The 22,766-nt window shown below is 33.0% G+C and overlaps 1 protein-coding gene across 1 annotated transcript; it reads right to left on the reverse strand.

The window, feature by feature from the left end:
- Nucleotides 1–6,892: 6,892 nt before the first annotated feature.
- Nucleotides 6,893–10,827, reverse strand: LOC131643738 (GATA transcription factor 8-like). The gene is made up of 4 exons (XM_058914042.1): nt 10,502–10,827; nt 10,322–10,380; nt 9,347–9,600; nt 6,893–8,078 (listed from the first exon to the last, which is right to left on the reverse strand). Exons 3-4 carry the CDS (start codon nt 9,593–9,595, stop codon nt 7,266–7,268), a joined length of 1,062 nt encoding a protein of 353 aa, XP_058770025.1. The 5' UTR covers nt 9,596–9,600; nt 10,322–10,380; nt 10,502–10,827; the 3' UTR covers nt 6,893–7,265.
- Nucleotides 10,828–22,766: the final 11,939 nt, after the last annotated feature.

Raw genomic sequence — 22,766 nt, forward strand, 5'->3', positions numbered from 1 at the left:
TGTAGGTGTGCTTCTGTGTGTGGGTAGAAATTTAATTTTTTTTAGCTTTCCCAACAATAAGGACAAGGGAGCGACAAAAGGCAAAGAGGAAGGAGAAAATCCTGCATGCCAATTTCAGATGATTCTGAAGATATGGTTGTTATGGTTGCAGTTGCAGATGACCATGTCGACTCCAAGGTCTGGTTCCTCGACACAAGCTGCTCAAAACACATGATTGGTAGAAAAGTGTGGTTGGCATATTTCGAAGAGTCAAAGAAGAGCATGGTCAAACATACAGATAATAGATCATTTAAAGCAGAAGGTACTAGCAATATAGTTATTTAAAGGAGCAATGGAGCAAAATTTATGATCAAAGATGTACTATATGTACCTGGAATGAAGTGCAATCTACTAAGTGATGGAAAATTGGTCGAAAAAGGTTTCTTAGTGGTTATAAAAGATGGAGTCTTGGAAATATTCTATACTCAAAATAATATGGTCTTAAAATCTTCTCTATCGAAGAATAGGACATTTAAGACCATGATCAGTTCGATAGAGGTACAATGCCTAAAAACAGTTGTCGACCACAAGCATGGTTGGTTGTGGCATTTGAGATTTGACCATCTAAACTTTAGGTCACTCAATAAATTGATCACTCAAGATATGGTAACAGGTATACCAATTCTTGTGATGCCCGAAAAACTATGTGAAAGTTTCTTAGTAGATAAGTAGTTCAGAAAGTCTTTCGTTTTGACTATGCCGATGAGATCCTCTTGCATACTAGAAGTAGTACATTCAAATGTATGTGGCCCCTTTGAGGATCATACCATCGATGAGTATAGTCAAAAAATTTGAATTTATGTGATCAAGCGAAAGGACTAAGTATTTGAAATCTTTAAGATATTCAAGATGCTTTTCGAAAACTAGAGTGAAAAAAAGTTCAAGGTTTTGCGAACAGGTGGATGTGGTGAATACAAATCCAAGATATTTGAATAATTCTGTGCAGAACATGGTATTGATCATGAGGCAATGATGTGGATATCCACAAGTGCACAAAATCTATCGTAGTTATAAAAGATATCAAACCCACAGGGACAAATAACCAATCTACCACTATCTATTATTGATATGTAAATCTAAGGCTATGGATCTTAAGGGGAATAAAGTTTAAAACAGGAATTAAAGTAAATTGGTTTAAGAATACTGAATAAAAGCGAGACCGAAATGTGATTTCTGGTATACCTCTGGGACTCAGATAAATCTCTGCACTTAGTTTCGGTTTAAAACATTTTTTGGAGGAAATAATAATTTAAAAATACTACTCACTTTCGCGCAGCCGTGTTATGTTTCAAAACCGTAAATGTCATGTTATCGTTCCACAAGTTACAATTTCAAAACAATTTTTGAAAACGGATAGGTCCTAATTAATTACTAAAGAATTGTCGTTGTTTTTAGAAATTAAAAATCTAATTTTTTATGATTGGATAACCGGTCTCACATTGTCACATTGTTGACCAATATCTAAACGCTCTCGCTTTCACGCAGAAACATTTTACTGATGGAAAAATAAGTTAATATTAAAAATCAGTGCCGGTATAATTTACCAAGTCCCGTCAGAACGACATTCCTCACATCTAGAGCTATCAAAATGGGCTACCCATATGGACCGGCCCGTCCGGTCCGAAAAATCATAGGGCTTGGGCCTTAAAATTAGAGCACATATTTTTTAGGGTTTTTTAGCCCAGCCTTGAAAAGCCCGCTACCCATTAGGGCTAGCCCAATGGGTCGTGTGTAGCCCATTAGGCCCGCATAACTATAAATTTCAAAAAATATATATTAATATTTATATTGTCTTACTCCAAAATAGCAAATGATTTTTCTCACCTCACTAAATTTTATCTCTATTTATTCAATCTTTCCCTTTTAAACATCATACATTAATATAATCAACATTCTTTCATCGTATTATATTAGTTTTTCTATTATGTTAAATATTCAAGTATTATTTTATACAATTTAAGCATATATTTTATTTAGAAACAAATTATAATATTTATAAGAGATAATATAGTACTGAAAAATATTTATGTTTAAAATAACATAATTTTTAATTTTATTTATAATAAATATTATGGAGTTTTTATTTTAATTTTTTTAAATAAAAAAGCCCGTTTAGGGTCGGGTAGCCCGAAGCCTATCTAGGGCCGGGCTCGGGTAGTAATTCTCGAGTCCATATTATATATGGCCTTTTTGCCCAGTCCTAAAAATCCCATGGCCCGCTAAGACCATCCCGTTTAGGGGCGGGTAGCCCATTTTGACAGCTCTACTCACATCACAAGCTCTGAGAGCTTAACCGGACATGTTTATCATAATAATCATACTATTATAAATTTGCATACCAAACAAAACTTTAAACATAATAATATAATATTGATAAGTAGAAACTAGCATGCATAAAGCAGCAACATGGAACAATTGGAAAAATCAGTAGAACAAAAGTATATCACTTAAAGCTAATGTTGTGCAGGAAAAATTTTGAAATGGAAAACTTCAAACTAATGTTGTGCAGTAAGATTACACTAAGTACGATCCAAACACAGACAGACGATTCACAATTCTTAACTCTAAAGTGCAGTAATTCTTCATTGTGAGAAACTACTGCTTTTCAATTGTATTTTACAGCCTAACACTAGATTCTAGAAAACTTGGATCTCAAAAACCTAAAACCTAAGCCTCTTTATAGAGTTCCAACTGTTTCATAGCCAGACAGATTAGTGTAGAATACAGGTACGAAAAATTAGCTCAAGTGGGAGAAGACTGGGCAATCTCAATTGCTATCTTTCTGCTAACGAAGTCCATGGTGAAGGCCATGGCCTCATGGCGAGTGCCATGAGTACTAAGTGGAAGAGGTGGCCAATGGAGGGGTCATGGCGAACGTCATGCCCCTGTAGCAAGCGCCATGCGTACTAAAGCGCACTCATTGGCTTTCTTCATGCTGAGGAGTCTTTTTCTCCGCTTTTTTGCCATTTTTTGCTTTGCTCTAATTTCTAATGTGCCAACTCCTACTTGGGAAATATATGCAAAAAAGATGAAATACCAACATAAAACTATATAAAAATATGAAATGGACCTAAAACGATAAAGAAATGCATGTGTATCGAGATGGAAATACCGATAAGTTTCATGGTCATCAAACTCCCTCATACTTGAACCATTGCTTGTCCTCAAGCAATTCATCCAACAAGTAACATTAAAATGTGGCAAGACTATTAAACACATTAAGTGAAGCAAAGAATTGAAAACTACTCGTACGTGGCTGATGAAATTTAGTTTGGCTATGATCAATTTGGTAGGTACTAATGCAATACCAAGGATATTTTAATAACACAAACCACATTTTGTGGACACAAGACTCCCTCCTATGCATATTAGTGCTAAATCAAGCCATTGGAACAAAGTCTAATTTTCCTATCTACTTTTAATCCTCTTTCATTCACGACAGTCAAATTAAGGCCCTTTATCTTTCATCTTACATGGTAGACGGTCTATTAGTGATTATGATCCAAACATCTTTCAAAATTTTTATTTTTCTTGGTTTTTCAAAGATGCGTTTTCTTTCTTTATTAGGGATTCAACCACTTCATTTGGGCTAAATAACTTGATGAGAGTTATCTAACTTATGTGGTCTATTTCTTATTTATTTGCAAATTGGATCGTCCACTTATTATTCTTCGACCGACCCGTTTAGTGACTACAAATGGTGCCCGACTCGATATAAAAACTACTTTGAGGATTTTCAACAATTAAAAGCTTACGACTAAGGTTCAATGGGGGGTTTTCACTAATGTGCATAATTGGGAGTCTTAAGGTGTTAAGACCATACCGATTTTCTCGGATTTTCCCAAGCCTCCTTGATTTATCCTATCCTTACTTCACCTGCTATGTAATTTTCAAAAAAATTGGTATGGCTCAAGAAAACAGAAAGTTCAATAAATAGCAGAAACCACACATAAAAAGTCGACAGCTCGTGCATTGACTCTACTAACAACAATTAAACTAGAAATTGACAACATCCTAATAACATGAAATAAACTAGAAAAAAGTAAGGCTTACTAAAAAGCAATAAAGAGGAAATAGTAAAATTCCTCCCCCACACTTGTACCAAACATTGTCTCCAATATTTTAATAGTAGCATGAAAAGAAAGAAAGAAAGAACATGGTGAAGGGGGGAAGATCAATGTCGACCACGACCTAGCCTGTGGTGATGCTGCTGACGAGGTGGTGGAGGCATACACATACTGCACATGTAGTGTAACATGTCCTCCATCTGCTTGTCACGATAAATCTACTGTTGAAAATCTCTAGACTCTCTGTCCTTAATCCCCACTTGTAACCCTTGCAACCGCTCGGTCAGATCGGCTATCTGGTGCTTTATATGTCTCGCATAATCATGTTGCTACTCCTGTATATGTTGTATGTATGTCAGCATGTCAATTTGATGTCTCTGCATAGCTCTGATTAGCTGGTCGCGTTCAGCATCTATGTCATTACGATGGCGCAGCTTTTGAAGGACCTCATTTAGGGAGGTCCGCATAGCAACATAGTCATTCTCCTATCCATTATCATTAATTTTGGAGATTCATCTCTGGATAAATCCTATTGTGTTTTACGAAAAAATGTGTTTTCGAATATGCATATTCGTAAGTGCCTTGTTGTGTTTTTTTTAAATTTAACATTGGGTGTATTCGGATAGGTAAGCCTAGTTTTCATGCATCACCAATGCAAAAAATATGTATATACCAACAATCCTATTGATAAAAACTATTAGAAAATTGAAAAACGATTAAAATAAAATTATAAAAATCTGAATATACAACTAAAAATCAAATCAAATAAAATTAAGTGTCTAAAATTTTATTTCGTATTTTTTCGATAATATAAAAACAGAAAACAAATAAAATAAAATAAAAAAAACAAGGAATTTAAGGTTTTTCTGATGAAATGGTACGGTAAAATTTTGATTCTGAATTGATTTTTCAAAAATCCAAGTTTTTACGCTAGATCCCGTAAAGGCCAGAAAAGCAAGGGTCAAAACGCGAGGATACAATTTCTATGATTCTAATATTGGTTAAAATCGACAAAGTCCCTGACAACGACACCAATTTTATTGAAAAATGTGTAGTAAATGGGGTCAGGGGTGTTTTCGAAGATGCATCTCCGAATTCATCTTGAAATTTTTTGGAGATCATCTCCGAATTAATTTTTTATGAAAACAAAATAAGGTACGTTCAAGTTAAATCTTTAAAAATTTATGAGGCCAATTTCAAATTTTCGGAGGTGCGAGACAAACCATAAAAATGAAGAAAGAAATTGCCTTTTATTTTTATTTGTTGGGCCTTTATTTTTATTTGTTGGGCCTATTAAAGCCCGTTTGTACATTAGTTATGTTCATACACACATATGAAACTTGGAATATTCTGTTCTTCACACGGTTTGTTATTAAATATAAATAGAAGTAATCAATCTTAGGTTTGCTCATTCATCACATAAATATGAACCCCGGAAAATTAATTGTATTCTCAAAAATACTTTTGATGATGGTCATTGCAAAAAAAAAAATTATTGAAAAAATATATATTTTACTTTTTTCACACAGTTTAAATTTTAATTAAACAAAGTGTACTTCAGAAATAACATTTTATAAAATGTTCATATTTTATACCAAGAAAACTGATATTTTAGAATAATTGATTCTAAAGTATCAATCAACCTTTATAAGAGATTTAGGTTTTTCACTGACATGGAAACTTCTAATCTCAAGAATTGGAAATAGATGCAAATCTGCATCAACTTTTTAATAAACAAACCTATCAATGATTATGCATTCATCTTCTAATCAAAGAGTTGGAAGAAGTTGCTCTCACTCTTATAAAACCTACCCCATTATGATAGAGAAATTGAAACAGACTTTCAATATAATAGATTGGTTAGACCTAAGAGGTTGGTGATTAAATTGACCCAAATTTTGCACATTATTAACATGTAAACCAAAGCATACATTACATACATGGGTACACACACATTGATGATATAATTTTAAATACTCATAAAAAGTAAACATAATGAAGAGGTAGCTTGTCCTTTTATGATTTTATCAAAATAGTAACATGTCTTAAAATAGGGGAGATGTACATGTCATAAAGAATATCATATCATATCATATCACCTGATGAAGTTGAAGCAAGTGAAATTCATTTGAGCAATTATTTGAGCTTACCAGCAAGCAAATATCATTAAATTTATTGTTAGTTGCTAAGTTATGGGAGATCATGACATGTTGCCAAATCCTTTATAAAAGAACCTCAACTCATAATTACATTTATATATTAAGCATTGTTCTTACCTTACAAGGCATGACTAAGTCTTACCAAGAAGAATCATCATTTCTTTCCCTAAACTTTTTTTCTTTTTGGTTTGTTAGGTGTCTCCCAATATTTATACTATAAATGATAACTAACATGTCTTTTTCTTTTTCTTTCATGTACTCTTCACTCTTTAGTTAAGGAGTCAAATCTTAAATCCATGTAATAAATAATAATCACTTCAAAAACTTTTTACACCTCACAATGAAACAGCATATCCTTTATGGACAGATAGCACTAAGAATCAACTGGCACAGCAGAAAGGTTTAGAATTGATGCTTCATTTTATGGTACATTTCTTGCTCCAGAGAATATAAGCAAGATGTCTAGAATCTAATACTTCAAATTTTCCTCAAAAATATATTCCTCAAATACTTATAGATGTTGTTACTAGTATAGGATATATGCAAAACCAGAGTGATAAAAATGACACAAAGCAAGTGCAAATTTTTAAGTCTTTTACTCAACTCAAAGTTTGGCTACAAATAAACTGCAAAAAGAATTCCCAATAAGGATATTATAAAAAGAGAGAAAAAATAAAACGAATGCCAAGAAAAAGAAAATGCAACTGAGACACCAACTCCTAAAGACCTAAGTAACCTAAAACTACTAGACCTAAGACTCTACTCTTTTTGACTTCCATATCTCTTCTAACCTCTTTTCTTCTGTTCTCATTAAAATCTTGTTCTAAATGCTAAAAATGATCTTCATCATCATCTAATGCTCCTATTCCCCCATTCCAACCCTGTACAAAAACCAATGACCAAAGGAAATAAAATATCAATAAGAAATAACATAAGACGCGACACTAGAGAAGGCGACGAGCGAGAAAACTCCACGACTAGGACTAGGATCGTTCCTGCTTTAAATGTATTCCAGGGCGAGAATGCTGTTAGTGTTTGGGATGAGTTCTGGAGAGGCAGCTGAATGTGATTCAAAACCAGAGCTATCACTGTCCTTGGTTCTCATTTCAAGGACCTTCTTGTGAGAATTGGAGTGCAATGAAGGACAAAAAGTTGGACTGGCAGCAGGACGGTATTCAGGGAATAGCCGACCTGACTTGTAGCGCACGCCACAAGCATTGCAGAGTGTTTTCGGCCCCAATGGACCTGCCCTCCATTGTGGTGTCTTGGTTATTTCACAATGCATACATTTCCTAACAGGCAGCGAACCATTCTGATCGCCGCTGTCAGCCGGAGCAGCAGGAAGCGGCATTTTGATCTTCTTTTTCTTCTTAGGTTCTCCAGAAGGGAGCTTTGGTTTCTTAGCCACAATTTGAGACTCAGCAAAATTGTCAAAATCTGACGATGCAGCCGCCTTGGTGGAGATAACATTAGGCTGCACATTCTCCCCAACAGAAGAGGAAGTAGGGGAAATGAGCTGCATGGCGGAACGGGGGTTGAAGGTTGCAGGACGTGGACGCTTGGTGCGTGCACGTCCACAAGGCACTGGGATGTAAATCCCTGCTGGCGTCATCGTCTTTCCGCCAGAGCAGGAACTGCTGCTTTCAAGGACAGAAACTGGACTTGATGTCTGGAATTGGTTATGCACAGAGTCCTCCTTAGTGGTGACACATGATGATGGTGGTTGCTCAACTTTCTTCATTGTGAGACTCCCCTCAGAAAATGAGTCCTCCACAAAAGTTGACAGCCATTCCAATGGAAGAATGTCTTCATACTGTAATAATAACAAAGAACAAGGCATTGATCAAAACCACATTTAATGTAAGGTTTAATTCATATGTATTATTACTCATTTAAAACCAGCTCAATTAGTTAGTAGCTGTGTAAGGACATCAGTTAATAGGAAAAGTACCATTAGTATAATACCATTCACAAGTAGACAATTCAAGCAAAGAATACATGTTAGTAAAGCATATTAGAAAGTATATTACTCTTCAAATCGAATGAAGAATAAGAATTTGTGCTTTTGTATAAAATAAAAATCAAACGTGGGTTGTTACTGGCTAGATTGAGGGTTCATTATTTATTTGTGTGGGTGCTCACATCACGTGATCATCACATGCAAAATCACATGATATTCAATAATGATGATCCAAATAATTGAGACAGCGCACCACGAAATTAGAGAGTAGGGTGGAAGTGATATGCCACATGTCACCGACACAATCAAGTGTCATGTCGAAATGACCAAACTGCCCCTCTATAAAATATTCAATTTTGTCATTTAAGAATAATTACTTCAAATTTAAGTAAAGGGATTTTCACTTTTTTGGACCAACTTTAGAAAAAACATATTGTCAAAATAAAATAATTTTTATGCATTTAAAAACTAACCAAAGAGAGGCTTCGAATTCAAGTAAGAGGACTTTCACTTTTTCGGACCGTCATAGAAAATTAAAAAATATATAAGTAAAAAAAATTAATTTTGAGAATTGTATTTCAAAAAATTTATACAATTAAATTACGACATAAACATTTAACAAAATAAATTAAGAATTAACATTCAAAAATAACTTTATCATACTATTTCATCAAAAATATTTTAAGTTGTCGGTAATATCTTATATAAATAAATTCATTAATAACTGATTTAAATTTATCCCTTAATTCTAATAAAAAAATTAAATTTCTTCATAAAAAAACAAAACTTTTCAAATATATTTCGCCTGTTAATTTTTGTGAAATAAAGACAAAAAAAACTATTATATCCATTTAATGTAGTGACAGACTGAAAACAGTACTAGTTTGAAACGGACAATGAGGTCCGTACACGCAACCATCGTGTCATCATCAAAGAATCGAACGGCTAGAAACGAAATTAGATAGAAACCGTTGGATTTTCACTGATAATAATTACATAACACTTCACGTAAAAAACGTGAACCTGTCCAATTTTTTAATTTAATAATATAATATGATAATAATGAAAATTAAAATTATTTACATAAATTAAATTTAAAACAATAATAAATAATTACTCACCGGAACGGAAAGCTCCACCGAGAGGTCAGAAGGACTGTTGCCGGAAAACACCGAGTCAGAGGCAGGAAACGAGTCAGACTCATTCGGCCAAATACTCGCCAGTGAGTTGCAGTTTGCGGCGGAGGTGACGGTCGACAACGAAGCGGCGGCGGTGGCATCAACGTCGTCGACGGGGAAATCAAGCAAATCGTCGATGTGGTCAAAGAAGCTACCACAGTCAATCTCGTCCATGAAGTTTGGTCCAACCATTTTCTCTGCAAGTGAAATTTTCGACTGAGTGAATTCAAAACGTAAAGAGAAAATCAAGGGTTTTGTAAAATGGGAATTACAAAGTGGCGGCTTTTATAAACCGGAACTTAACGCGCATGTTAGCATTCCGCGTATATTAATTATGGAAATTTTCAAAATAAAATCCAAAACAGTCAAATAAAGTAAAACAAGTTTTTAAATTTTTTAAACTATTACGTAAACAATTTACCTTTTAACCAATAATGTATTGACACGTAATTAAATGATGTGGCAATATATGTATTTGAATTTTTTTTTACATATATAAATTAATGAATTTAATTAATTTCCATTTAGATTATAAACTTTTTATTAAAACCAAAAGTGACATTGTGCTGAAATGTGACTGGGTGCATACACGTAGAAATTAATCTCTTTTATCACAACTTTGTATTTTCCTTAATTTTATATCAAAAATATTAATTTTCCTTTTTTATGAAATAAATCCGAATTTGAAGATTTTTTAGGATAAGAATGAATTGAATGTTGAAACAAACCAGAGAAAATGAATTTAATTAATTTGGTAGAAGCCCATTGTATTTTATGAACCGCTGGTCCCAATTTTTTATTTACCAGCTCATTTTATTCCATTTTTTTTACAATAATCAAAATTAAATTAAAGATACCCACAACACATAAGAAATTTGAAATTAGAAAATTGAGATAAAGTTGAATAAGGTGACCAACCTTGTTGAATTTCAAGTATAATCTACAGAAGAGTGTACGAGGAGTTGAGAATTGAAGTCCTGCAAAATAAGATAAGAAAATTAAGCAAGGTGAAACTCAAAATTGGGTTTGTGCCGACACTACACTACCACACTAGTGTTTGTTATCCTTAGAGGAAAAAGTAGAATTTGAGAAGCAAACCTGAAACTAGAAATTGGTAATTTGAGGTGAAATTGAAATGAAGAGAGAGAGTGTTAGAGAGAGAGTTGAGGAGAGAGAGAGAGAGAGGGAGGTGGGTTTTTTGAAAGGAGAAAGAGTGGAGTTGAGAAGGTTTAAATGGAAAAGAAGAGAATGTGATGGATGGGCAATGGTAGGTGAGGCTCCTCCTTCATTGCTAGCTGTCTTTTACTATCCCCACTGTCGTGATGTTGAAGTCTTCTTTCTTCCTTTCTACTAACACTTACTCTCTCTTTAGTTTACCCACAGGCCCCACATACCCCCAACCTTTCCTCCATTCACGGATTTTATTTTACCTTTCTTTTCATTCAATTCAAATACAGTCAATCTTATATCAGTTCAATTGATAGTTCTGCAGATACATCTGATAAAAGACGTAGGTTCTAACTCACGATATCTCACTTATTAATAGATGAATTATCGGTCACTACACTATTTAATTAAAAAAACTCTAAAATAAAATGATTACTAAAAATGTTAATGTAAAACAGAAAAATAAACATGGTCACATGAAAATGGTTACCTTTGTTATTTGCGGTTCAAGATTGTGTGAGTACTATTTTGAAAGGGGGAAAGTGAGAAAGACGATGAGTGAAGGTTGGATAAATAGAATGCTAATTGGAAATGTCAGGCTTTAACCGCCGTTGTTTCAGACACGGTTTGTCTTGGTGTGTGTTTTTTGAAATAAAAACAAAAAATTAAATTACTGCATGGGTTAAATAAAACTGGGTATTCTTAGTATTCTACTGTAACAATGTTCAGAAAGTCAAGAGTTTCCTTGAAGCGCGTGATGGACACGGAAAGTGTTTAAGTTTTTGATTTGGGTTCGGAAATCGATGATTGTTCTTTGTTCTACGCTACCTGTGGTAATTTTGAAGAACGTTATACTCGCTACATCCAATAATATTTATATTTATTTAATTGTATGGTTTTTTAATAATATTTTAAATGTGTGTTTCGATGACATAATTTAAAAACTTACTATGTTAAATGATTTTATTTAAAAGGTTTTTGACCAAACAAAAATTAAAAAACTAATATATATGGAATAAGATAAAAAATGAAAATAATTTTGCTTTGTTATTAAAAAACCTTATACATTGTTCATTCGTAATATTTAACCATCACAATGGTAATTCCGACTTTTATCATCGGTAATTTTTAATCATCTGACTAATTTTAAAGTATCTAAATCCATCTTCCTCACTATTCCTTCCCTCCATTAGGATATCTAGTTCTTGGAAAATTTAGAAGTGTATAAATTCATCATCCTCACCTTCCCCTCTTTTCATTAAGATCTCTAGTTTCTAGAAAAAATTTACTAACGATAATTGTGATATTTTTTTGTAAGTGAAGTGACGCAATCTTGCATCAAATGTGATTTTATTGCAATCATTATCTATGAAGATAAATACTTAGCATGAGTTAATTCATGCAATGGTAGGATACTTTAGTCAAAAGGAATAACTCATTTTGCATGTTGACGCATAGTGTGAGAAGTTATATGTCCTTTTGAAATCAATCAAAAAAAGGTTTCTATGCTTTCAATTTCTCGTCCCTTAAAAATGTGAGAAGTGTTAGATCGGTGAAAGTTTAAATTTGAAATCGGACCTCTTGAGGTTATTTACTTGGTCGCGTAATCTCAACCCCAACATTTAGCAACAAATTGCAGCTTAGGATGGATTTGAGTCGATGGGTTGTCACAAGAGTATCGGAGACCCAAAATCTTATTTACTATAGCTAATAGTATCGAGACCCCAATTTGTGTTGATGAAATAACAAATAAGTCTAAGTTTAATAGAATCTTTGGCTATTTGCTAGGATTCTAGTTGAAGTTGATCTCTTCACGCGGTTAGAGTATCAGATCTTGGTAGAAAGACAAATTTTGCTTTCTTTGTGGATATATTACAAAAATCTACCTGACTTTTGTAATAAGTGTAATATGAAAGTTATTTATAAGGATATTGCTCCCGTAACCTCAATCTCTGGTGTCAAAAACCTTGATGAAAGTCATCTTGATGAAAATAACTTGAACCGTTCCACGAGATAGATGAAACTGGTTAGAACGCTAACTTCACGAAATCCTCCTGTCACCCAAGATCAACAAGATGAGAGGAAGAAGGGGAGAAATGGCTAGTTGAAGTTGATCTGTTAACTTATACATTTAATCTCTACAATCATTGTCTAACTTATGTGGCATACAAAATATGCTACAATGCACTAATGCAATAACAAATTTAATGAATACATGAAAATTAAAAGAGATAAGGGAAGAAGAAAAGATACACAGAGATATATAGTGGTTAGGCGTTCTTCCTCGCTTTGTTTACTCCAATCATCAAAGGTGTTAAAAACCATTGGAAAATAATCACAATCTTTCACTATTTTGATAATTTTGATACAAACATTTTGGTTATAATGAACTATCAAACAATAATCCCTTTGTTGATGCAGACACTCAAACTGCTAAGAAAAACAAGATCTCCACAAGATCTTGATCCAATAGCCTATATATCCATTATATTGTGCTCCAACTTGATCCCATTGATTTCTTGTCTAAGCAATTTCCATTAACTAAGTGTTTATTGGACAACTCCCAACTTTGTCTGTGAACAATCTTTCTCCAAATCCACCAAAGAGGGATAACTTTCACCTCTCCCTTACGGGACAATTGATACTTGATCTCGCCAAAGTCTTCCTTTGAGTATAGTGAAACTCTCTTCTTGATGGATAATAACAAATACCAAAAATGCGTTCAAGAAATGATATATGTGCCTGTAAAAAACAACAACTTCACACAAAAACATTAGATACCCTAATGTACATTAGTCTTCCTCAACACTCAATCTATAGAGATGGAGGTCCATAACAATGGAAAATTAACAAAGAATGAAGATGATAAACATTTCCATACTATCTCACAAACACTCTAAAACACAATGTGTTAGTCAAGGGATTAGATGAATATGATGAAGAACACACACAAGGTTCTCTCAAATTTTTGGATAAATGGGTCTTGGTTCTTGATTGTTATCATGAGCTTGATTAATTATGAACACCACAATAAGATTAATCAACCCACTCTCTCTCTCTCTAATTCACTCAAAATAACAACAAATTGCACAAGAACAAGATGTAACAAAAAATGTGAATCTGGCATGGATTACGTGTAGCGGTAAAAAATTAAGACCGGCGGCCATTGGATTGACCCGACTCGTATTTTAGTGAAATTCGTCACCGCGCTTTATTGTTTCCAAAGAGAAATGGGAAAAATAGAGAAATAAAACCCAAAGAAGTTTTTCAAATCAAAACTAATAAAAGAAAACAGAGATCTTAGGTTCGGGGTTGGTTATGCAATGGGAGGGTATTAGCACCCCTCACATCTACGGTAGTCCGTAAGAACCTCTTTAAAAATATACTATTTTTATTGTTATTATATATTGTTTTTGTTTTGTGAAATAGAGTGGGATGGTGAGAAAATAAATTTTTAAAAGTGTGTTCGGTAAGACATCACATCTTGTGCCTACATACCCCTTAAGTGCAATAGGGAAGTCAGAGCATTTGTAGTTCCCCTTTAAAAGAAAATAAAATCCAAATGGCAAAATCTTTTTGGGTGTTGAGTTTTACCAATACTCAACGGGTTTTTAAAATGTTAAGTCTTACCAATACTTAATAAGTTTTTTAAAAGGGTGCCAAGCTTTACCAATACAAGACAAGGGTGATTTAAAAGAGTGGTGATTAAGCTTTAACAATATAAAATCAAGGTTGATTTAAAAGAGGTTGAGCTTTAACATTACAAAACCATTTTTAAGACAGGGAGGGTGCTAAGCTTTAACAATACTAAGCACAAAGTAAAAGAGGAGAAAAAGAGAGTGAGTACCTTGAGAAATTTAGTCAATACCATTCATTCCCATTCCTTTGGATTTTTTAGCATCAATGAGGAATCAAACATCTCAAGCAAGCATTAAGGGTAAGTATCTCAAGTGGTGTGTGAGACATGTTATGTGTATCATGGACAAAATCAAAGAATAGTTAAGATATAAAGGTAAATAAACTTAAGTGTAAAAGGGTTATGAATAAAAGTAATGACATACCTCATGATCATTTCATGTATGTATGAATATGATGTATGATGGATGAATTTCTCATGGGTGTGGGGTTAATAAACAATGTATATATACAAAGATAATAATATAACCAAAGTATAAAGTACAAGGAATAAATGAACAAGTATATGTACAAGTGGATAAACAAAGAGGGATCATGACAATCAAGTTAATATCAACATGGGATTGCATTGAACTTAAAAGGTCAAAGATTTGAAGATTAGGGTTTTGACTATATACACTAACCTAAACCTAATTATTGAAAATTTTAATTAAATCCTAGGTGAATCAACTAAGGGATAATTGTATTATTTTCAAGATAGGCTCATCTTAACCCTAATTGGTTCACACAAATATGTACAAGTCGTTTGGTAAAGAAAACATTTTGAAAACATTTGATTTAAAGATCTTTAAAAGGCATGAAAAGTACTACATTCAAAATGAAACCATTTCAAAAAGTATAAACATTAAAGTTGTATAACTTTTCAATACAAATTCAACCATGTGCATAGCATAAATTTATTTAGCCCGTAGCTCTTTAATTTTTCAGAAAACTACATGAACCCTAATATTTGAAATCAAATTAAATGACATATAGCCAATATAAATGAACACCAACAAAGGGCTTTTGATTCTAACATGATTCTAAATACGATAGAATCGAGAATTATTGAGAATGATACATAAATGTTAGAGTTCTAGTTTTGAAAACTTACCTCTGTAGGTCGAGATCAAAATTGTGTTTAGAGCACTTCCAGATGAGTGTTGATGATTTGACTAGCTTCCTAGAACCTTGGTGATGCTAATTGAATGCTTAGAACACCTTGAGATGGCCCGAGTTGCTCTATCGAATCCAATTGCAAGTAACAAAAGTTGAAAATGGAGGATGGTGTTCAGGGTGTTACAAATGCAATGTTAAAGGTTGGACAGTTTCTATGAAGTGTATGGAAGGTGTTTGAGTGATTGGTTTACGCATAAAACACTTGGAACTCAAAAACTATAAGTTTATGCAAAGTGGAATTTTGGGACTTACAAGTGAGTGAAAATGAGATTTTTGAACCATTTAATACAATTTTTAAATTTGTAATAACAGATACTAATATGTCATTTTTTGAAAATTTTAAAATTCAACTTTAAAATTTTGAAAAAAATGATGAACAACTTTAAAATTTTAAAATATCAATCGAAATTAATTTGAAATTAACATTTTATATAATATGTTCATTTGAAATTAACATATTATTATATTCGAACCGTAATTTAGTAGTGAATTGTCACTTCGTCTACATATAAAAAAAATCATTTTTTATTTTAGATATCGTTTAAAATTAGATAATATATTTTACAAATATTTAATTATTTAAAAAGGTCAATTTTTCATCAAAATAAAAGAATTTTAACTTTATAAAAGAAAATTATGTTACCTTAAAAAATTACCTTGGTTAAAGGCACACTAAAAAATACAGTACAAGTGAAAAGAGTAAATACAATATTTTTTTATATAAATTTATTATTTTTTTATTGTTTTACCAATGCTTCTAGTATACTCGTTAATATTTTCTTCTTTATCTTTTATACTATTAGTGATGCTCTTGCACACCTTAATTAAAAAAAATCTTCATTATTTCACACTCATTTAGTTTCATAAAAATATCTAATTTATTATATTTATTTATCTTCAGTAATTTGTTTTTGGTTGGCCAAAAGTTTGATACGGGTGAGATCAATGTATTGAGCTCAATCATACAAAATTCAATCGAAATTATCCAATATATATAATCAACTAGTAACAAACCCGTGCATATGCACGGGTTCTGTTCGATTACGCGAATTTGGATACATCATTTATTTTAAATAAAAATGCTAAAAAAAAATTAGATAAATAATTGATTATTTCATATATAAAAATATTTAGATCAATGATAGATTTTTTCCCGTATACCATTTTTTGATTAAAAATATTTAATCATAAATATCATTTCTCGTATCTAAAAATATTTAAATCAATAATAGATTTTTTCCCGTATACAGACTTCATTTTTGTTTAGGTATCATTTACAAAAATATTTGGATCAATAATAAATTTCGTATATAATAATATCTAGATCAATAATAAATTTTTTCCCGTATACCATTTTTAAATAAAAAATATTTGGGGTCATAAATACCATTTTTCGTAAATAATAGATTTTTTTCCGTATACAAATATTATTTTTGTTTAGGTATCATTTACAAAAATATTTGGATCAATATTAAATTTTCATATATTAAAATATTTAGATCAATAATATATTTTTTCCGGTATACCATTTTTTGATCAAAAATATTTGATCATAAATACAATTTTTTGTTTATAAAAATATTTAGGTCAATAATAGATTTTTTCCGTATACAGACATCATTTTTGTTTAGGTATCATTTACAAAAATAAGAGTATTTTGGACTTTTCCACAACCATTAATTTTCTTATATTATAGATTGATAGATTATTTTTGGAAGATAGAAGTGAAAAAGTGATGAAAGAGAAAAAAATAGAGAATAGAGAGATTTGATAAGTTTGATAAAATATAAGAGTTGTATTATTTTAATAATAAAATTAAGAATTTTATGGTACAAAGACCAAAAAACCACAATTTTAATGTGGTGGCAAAAAACCAAATAAGGGTATTTTGGACTTTTCCACAACCACTAATTTTTTTATACTATAGATACACCTAAGATTTAAGGTACACTTTTCTAATCTCATAATTTATCTTTGAAAAAAAGATATTTTATTCTAAATTCTTACACTACACCGTATGCCACTTGGTCACAAATACTATGAACAATGACATTTTTATTTTAATTTTTTTATACATTTTTTCTCCCTCTCAAAAATAATTTTTGTTTAGTGATGTGTAAAAATTTGGTTAACGCAATATATAATTTGGTTAATATGTACATTAGCATTAAAAGTAGTATTAAGTGGGAAAATAAAGTTGGTTAATTGAATGTGATAAGCTTAAGCTGGTTACTATATAGTTCATAACTTGGTTATTGAGTGTCCTGATATAAAAGAATAAGTCTTACGTGGTAAATCAATTTTAGTTAATGTTATGTATAAAGTTGGTTAATACATTTAATAAATTTGTTAGCGAGATCTCAAACATAAAAAAGTCTTAAATAGTAAAAGAAATGTGGTTAATAGTGTATAAAGATTGGTTAATACATTTTACAATTTGATGTCACAAAATGGTTGATATTATGTATTTTATTGATTAACACAGTAATGAAGATGGTTAATGAATTATAAGTAAAATAAGTGGTTAATAACATACATTATTGTTGTTAATGCAATGGTAAAGTTGGTTAATAGCACAACCTTATATTTGTGTTACAAAATAAATTTTAAAAAAATGATATTTTTTTATAATAATATTTTTTATTTTAAAAAAAGTTTGCAACAAAATATAAACATTGCTCACTGTATAAACACGGTGAATAGTGCATCGTGTCAAATTTTGGTGTAAAAGATGGTGTCAACATAGCATACTTGTTTATCTTTACTCATCTTAAACTCTATAACTGACTTAGGCATTAGAGTTCCAACCTTGCAGATCCACCCCTGCAACATTGTATTGGAGACTCAACACCACCGTCTTCAGAGTCTATTATCATCAATGAAACACAATTTTGGTTCTAACACTTAACAATGATGTTGTCTGTGGGAATCCACTTCTAGTTCCCGCGAAATTCCATGATCAAACACCGTTTGATCCAAAGCCAAATCTCAATGGAATCACAATAGGAAGAAGTTTGTCCCCCTACTAGGCGTCAGAGAACTTTTCTTCTAAACCTTCCAATCCAACCACCGATTTTGATGATTGTAACCAAGGAAACTAAGAAGCAATCACTGCTACAATAATTATCTCCTTCCACCAGTTTTCTCCCTATAGGATATACAAATCGAGAGAATTTGTGAACCGATGTGATAGTAACATAGTGTGCGAGTCTTTGAAGAAAATTTGAAATTTTACCATATCATAAAGACAGACCATGCCATGCTAGGATACTCAAGGTATAATAGAAGCTTGATTGATCCAAACGCAACACAGAGCAAACATGAAGGTAAATTTTCGTTGCACAAACTGAGGTAAGAATGAGACGAGGAAAACGTTTTGCACCCGACAGATCTGTCAATTTTCTACGAATGGAGGCAAGTCTTCCTAGGGAAAGACGCTTGAAAGGAAATGGTTAAATAACAACCAATGATTTTCAGCAAAGTCAAATTATTGAAACATGCAACACTTCAATAGAAAGGCTGATATATGAATGTTACAGAATCCACCTTGATACTTTGAAGAGGCAAAAATCCAAAAAAAAAAATGGATTGTGATTCCAAGCGAAATTCCAAGTACAAAAACCTATAAGAATTGATCCCCACGACTCAATGTAGAGAGAAGAAACCCTTAGGGAAATAAAATCCACTAATTCATATCCCATCAAGGTAAAATCGATCTCCAGACAATCATATATGGACCCCCTGATGCTAATTATCAAAGGTATGTATGCCAACCCTCTCGGAGGGTAAGATAAGTTATTCTCAAAGCTCCTGAAAAATTATATAATTAAATATTTTGTTTAAAGGAATAATGTGCGCATAAATAATATCTCTACAGCGTGGCATAGATTGTCTTTATGAAACAAGACCCTGTTAGAACAAGATTTGGTTCTGCAATATGTCTCTGAGTTTTGATGATATACATGAAAATGTTTGTATGAACAATTTTGTTATACTAACGTTTGTTATGTTGAGTACTTAACAAACAGGTTCTGACTCTGATGAAAAGGCATGGCCAAAACATCAGAAGCTACTAAGTTATGTTTCCGCGCTACACAAGTTCTGATGAACAGTAGCAAAGCTTCAGAAGCATCTGAAGTAATTAGTCTGATACAAAGTCTGAAGAAACTATTCTGAATACCAAGTGCTGAATGTAACGACCGTTTTTCTTTAATTATTTATTTATGTGAGTTATGTGAATTAATTGTGAAATATGTGTTAATTATATGCTTAATTGATTTTATGTTGTTTTATTTGGAAATTATTAGTAAATAATATAAGATAGTAAGTATTGTTGATTATTGGGCCTAAGTTGGTATTAGTAAGTGAGGGGTGTTAGTTAGAGCCCATTAGTAATTTAAGATAGTAAGGGTTTAACTAAAAATAAGGGTTTTAGAGGAAATAGAAATTAGAAGTTCATTTGGGGTTTTTGGTGAAAGAAGAGAAGAGAGGAGAGAAGAGGAGAATCTCAAGGTTGAAGATAGAGTTGGCTTCAATCCAAAACCTAAGGTAAGGGTGGGATTCTTTCATGCTAAAGGGATGTATGATAATGTTTTGGGTGGGGTTTTGATTGTATGTTGCTATCCATGATTGTGTGAGAATTTGAATAGAAATTTTTAGGGTTCATGCTATGTTTCTATGAAATTGTGAATTTAAGTATGATTAATGATGTTTGTATGGAAACCCATGAGTAGAAATAAGTTTAGGAGCCTTTACATGTGTGGTAAATTGCTTTCATTGATGTATAAATGATGTGTGGGTTAATGGGTGTTGTATGATGGGATTAGGGAAGAAAAATGGTGATTTCCTGAGTTTTACGCAGCATAGGTCGACCTACACAGAGGTATGAGTCGACCTAAGCAGCTTAAAACAGCAGAAAATCCACTTTTCTTCAGCATGCGTCGACCTGAAGATTCTATGAGTCGACCTATAGCATCCCTTGCGTCGACTCATGAGTCGACGAGCGCATACCCGAGGGGGGGGGGACAGCAACATTTTGCGTCGACCTATGCATTCTTTTGCGTCGACCTACTGGTTTCTATTTTTGGCAGATTTTTGTAAAAGCCATATCTTTTGATCCGTAACTCGTTTTTGAGTGCCGTTTGAACCTATGTGTAGCTATAATTGAGATCTTTCTAGTGAATATGATTTAAGAATCTTTATGAACCTTTTTGAAGTTTTCTTTAAATCAATTTGTTTGATGTTATGATTTGTGTGGTGAAGTGGTGCGTTGTTGTATGATGATGCAACATAGCGACGTGGTTGTGAGGTGGTGAATTACTATGAAAGTAATGATGTTTAGTCGGTATTTGTGATGTATTGTGAGTGTCGTGTTTGTATGGATGTTGCATTTATTGAGTCACATCCATTGCATAAAGAGACGGTGGCCTTAATGGTAAAAAGCGACGGTGGCCTTAATGGCAAATAGCGACGGTGTGCCCAATGGCAAATCTTGAGACGTGGGAGTTTTACTCCAAATGGTACCACATGCATTTGCATAAGTCGAGTCACATGTGAATTGCATTCGAGTATTACTTGATTATGATGTAGTGACTTGATGATGAGATGTTTGTTGTGATTGTGCTGGAATCTTACTTATGAATTGTATATATTGTCATGGTTGAATTGATGACATTGTTGCCGTTTCTTAAGATGATTATGTGATGTGAAATCGTTGCTTTGAGTATTGTGGTGAGAAGTGGTGACCAATGTATGATCTTTTCTCTTGCTTTGAATATTATCATACGTTTCTTTATAATGAATGATATCTCACCCCTTATGTTTGAATGTTACCCTCTGTTGGTAACGTGCAGGTAACGACGTGGAGTAGCCGTGTACCTTATAGATCGAGTCGGTGTGTCAATGCTCTGATACGTAGCACTCGGGGGGAATGTTTGCGATACTTGCTTGTGTCTTGTCTTATGTTGATTATCTTTTCTTAGATTTTAATGTTATGTCTTGTGGAGACGTTTTGGACACATTGTGCCATGTTGGCAAGAATATATGTTGATTTAGATATGTGTTGTTATCTGGATTCCGCTGCAATATTATGGAGTTGTTTGGATTTAAATGTTTGATGAATTATGAGTTTCCTCTGATATAAGTGTTATGTATCCATGTACTTTGAGCATGAATTGTGGTTTCGTGAGTCGAATATGTGACGCCTCAAATTAGTTGCTTGTTTCGATGTTTTATACTCTGATTTCTCTTATTATTTGAGGGGTAGATTTGGGGTGTTACACTGAAGACTCTGAAGACGTGGTTCTGCAGACTCAGAAGACTTGAAGTTGTGAAGACTCAAGTTTCTGAAGACAAATGGTTCTGAAGACCAAGTGTTGAAGACTATGAAGACGTGGTTCTGAAGACTTGAAGATATGAAGATCCAAAGCTTATTTTATTTTCTTCTAACTCATGTTGTGAGCCTCTGAAGTTCAAGAAGAATAGAAGATAACGTTATGTAGTACGAGATACAAGGTACAGACGAATGTTTCGTTCCACTACCAAGAAAGAACGAACGTTGCGTACTATCTTGTCTTCCACTACGTTCAAGCCGCCAAACTTCTGGAACTTCCATAACTGCCCTCAAACGGATATATTATTTTATTGGCTATATAAAGGGCTTGAAGACTCAAGAGAAAGCTACTAACTCACGATCATATTCATTCTGAAAAGACTGTTCACAACTTTATACTCTTAAGTCTAGTTTTGAAATATATCGTTTACATTCAGCTTGTGTAAAAGCATTATACTGTGAACAAACATTGATTCAAACGGTTGTTTGATTCTGCATCAAAAGACCTGTTTGTCAGTAGTCTTGGGAAGTTTAGGACTAGAGAGTTTTAAAGGTTATCAGTCACAGGCGGTTGCTTGTGCAGGGTTTGTCACTTGTGGGTAGCTTTTGCATGGTTAGTCACTTGCGGGTAGCTTGTACAGGGTTAGTCACCTGTGGGTAGCTTGTGCATTGTAGTTAGTCACTTGTGGTTGCTTCTGCATTGTTAGTCACTGACGGTTGCCCCGTGCAATTATAATCAGTTTGGCTATAGTGGATTAAGACCTCAATTGAGAGAGGCGAGTTCCTTCTTGCAATCTATAATTATTATCAAGACTAAAGAGTTTGTGTTTAAATAAGGGAGTTGTTTTTTATTAAAGTTTTATTTGTTAAAAACCCTATTCAACCCCCCCCCCCCTTTCTAGTGGTTTTCACACCTTCAGACCGTACCAGGTAGTACGCGCTTAAGCGTAGTTAGCGCACCCCTGTCTTAGGAACTAGCCACTCCAATAGCATATGCGGTGGAGCCCAAGA

Source organism: Vicia villosa, linkage group LG1 (genome assembly GCF_029867415.1).
Source record: "Vicia villosa cultivar HV-30 ecotype Madison, WI linkage group LG1, Vvil1.0, whole genome shotgun sequence".
Classification (NCBI taxonomy): Eukaryota; Viridiplantae; Streptophyta; class Magnoliopsida; order Fabales; family Fabaceae; genus Vicia; species Vicia villosa.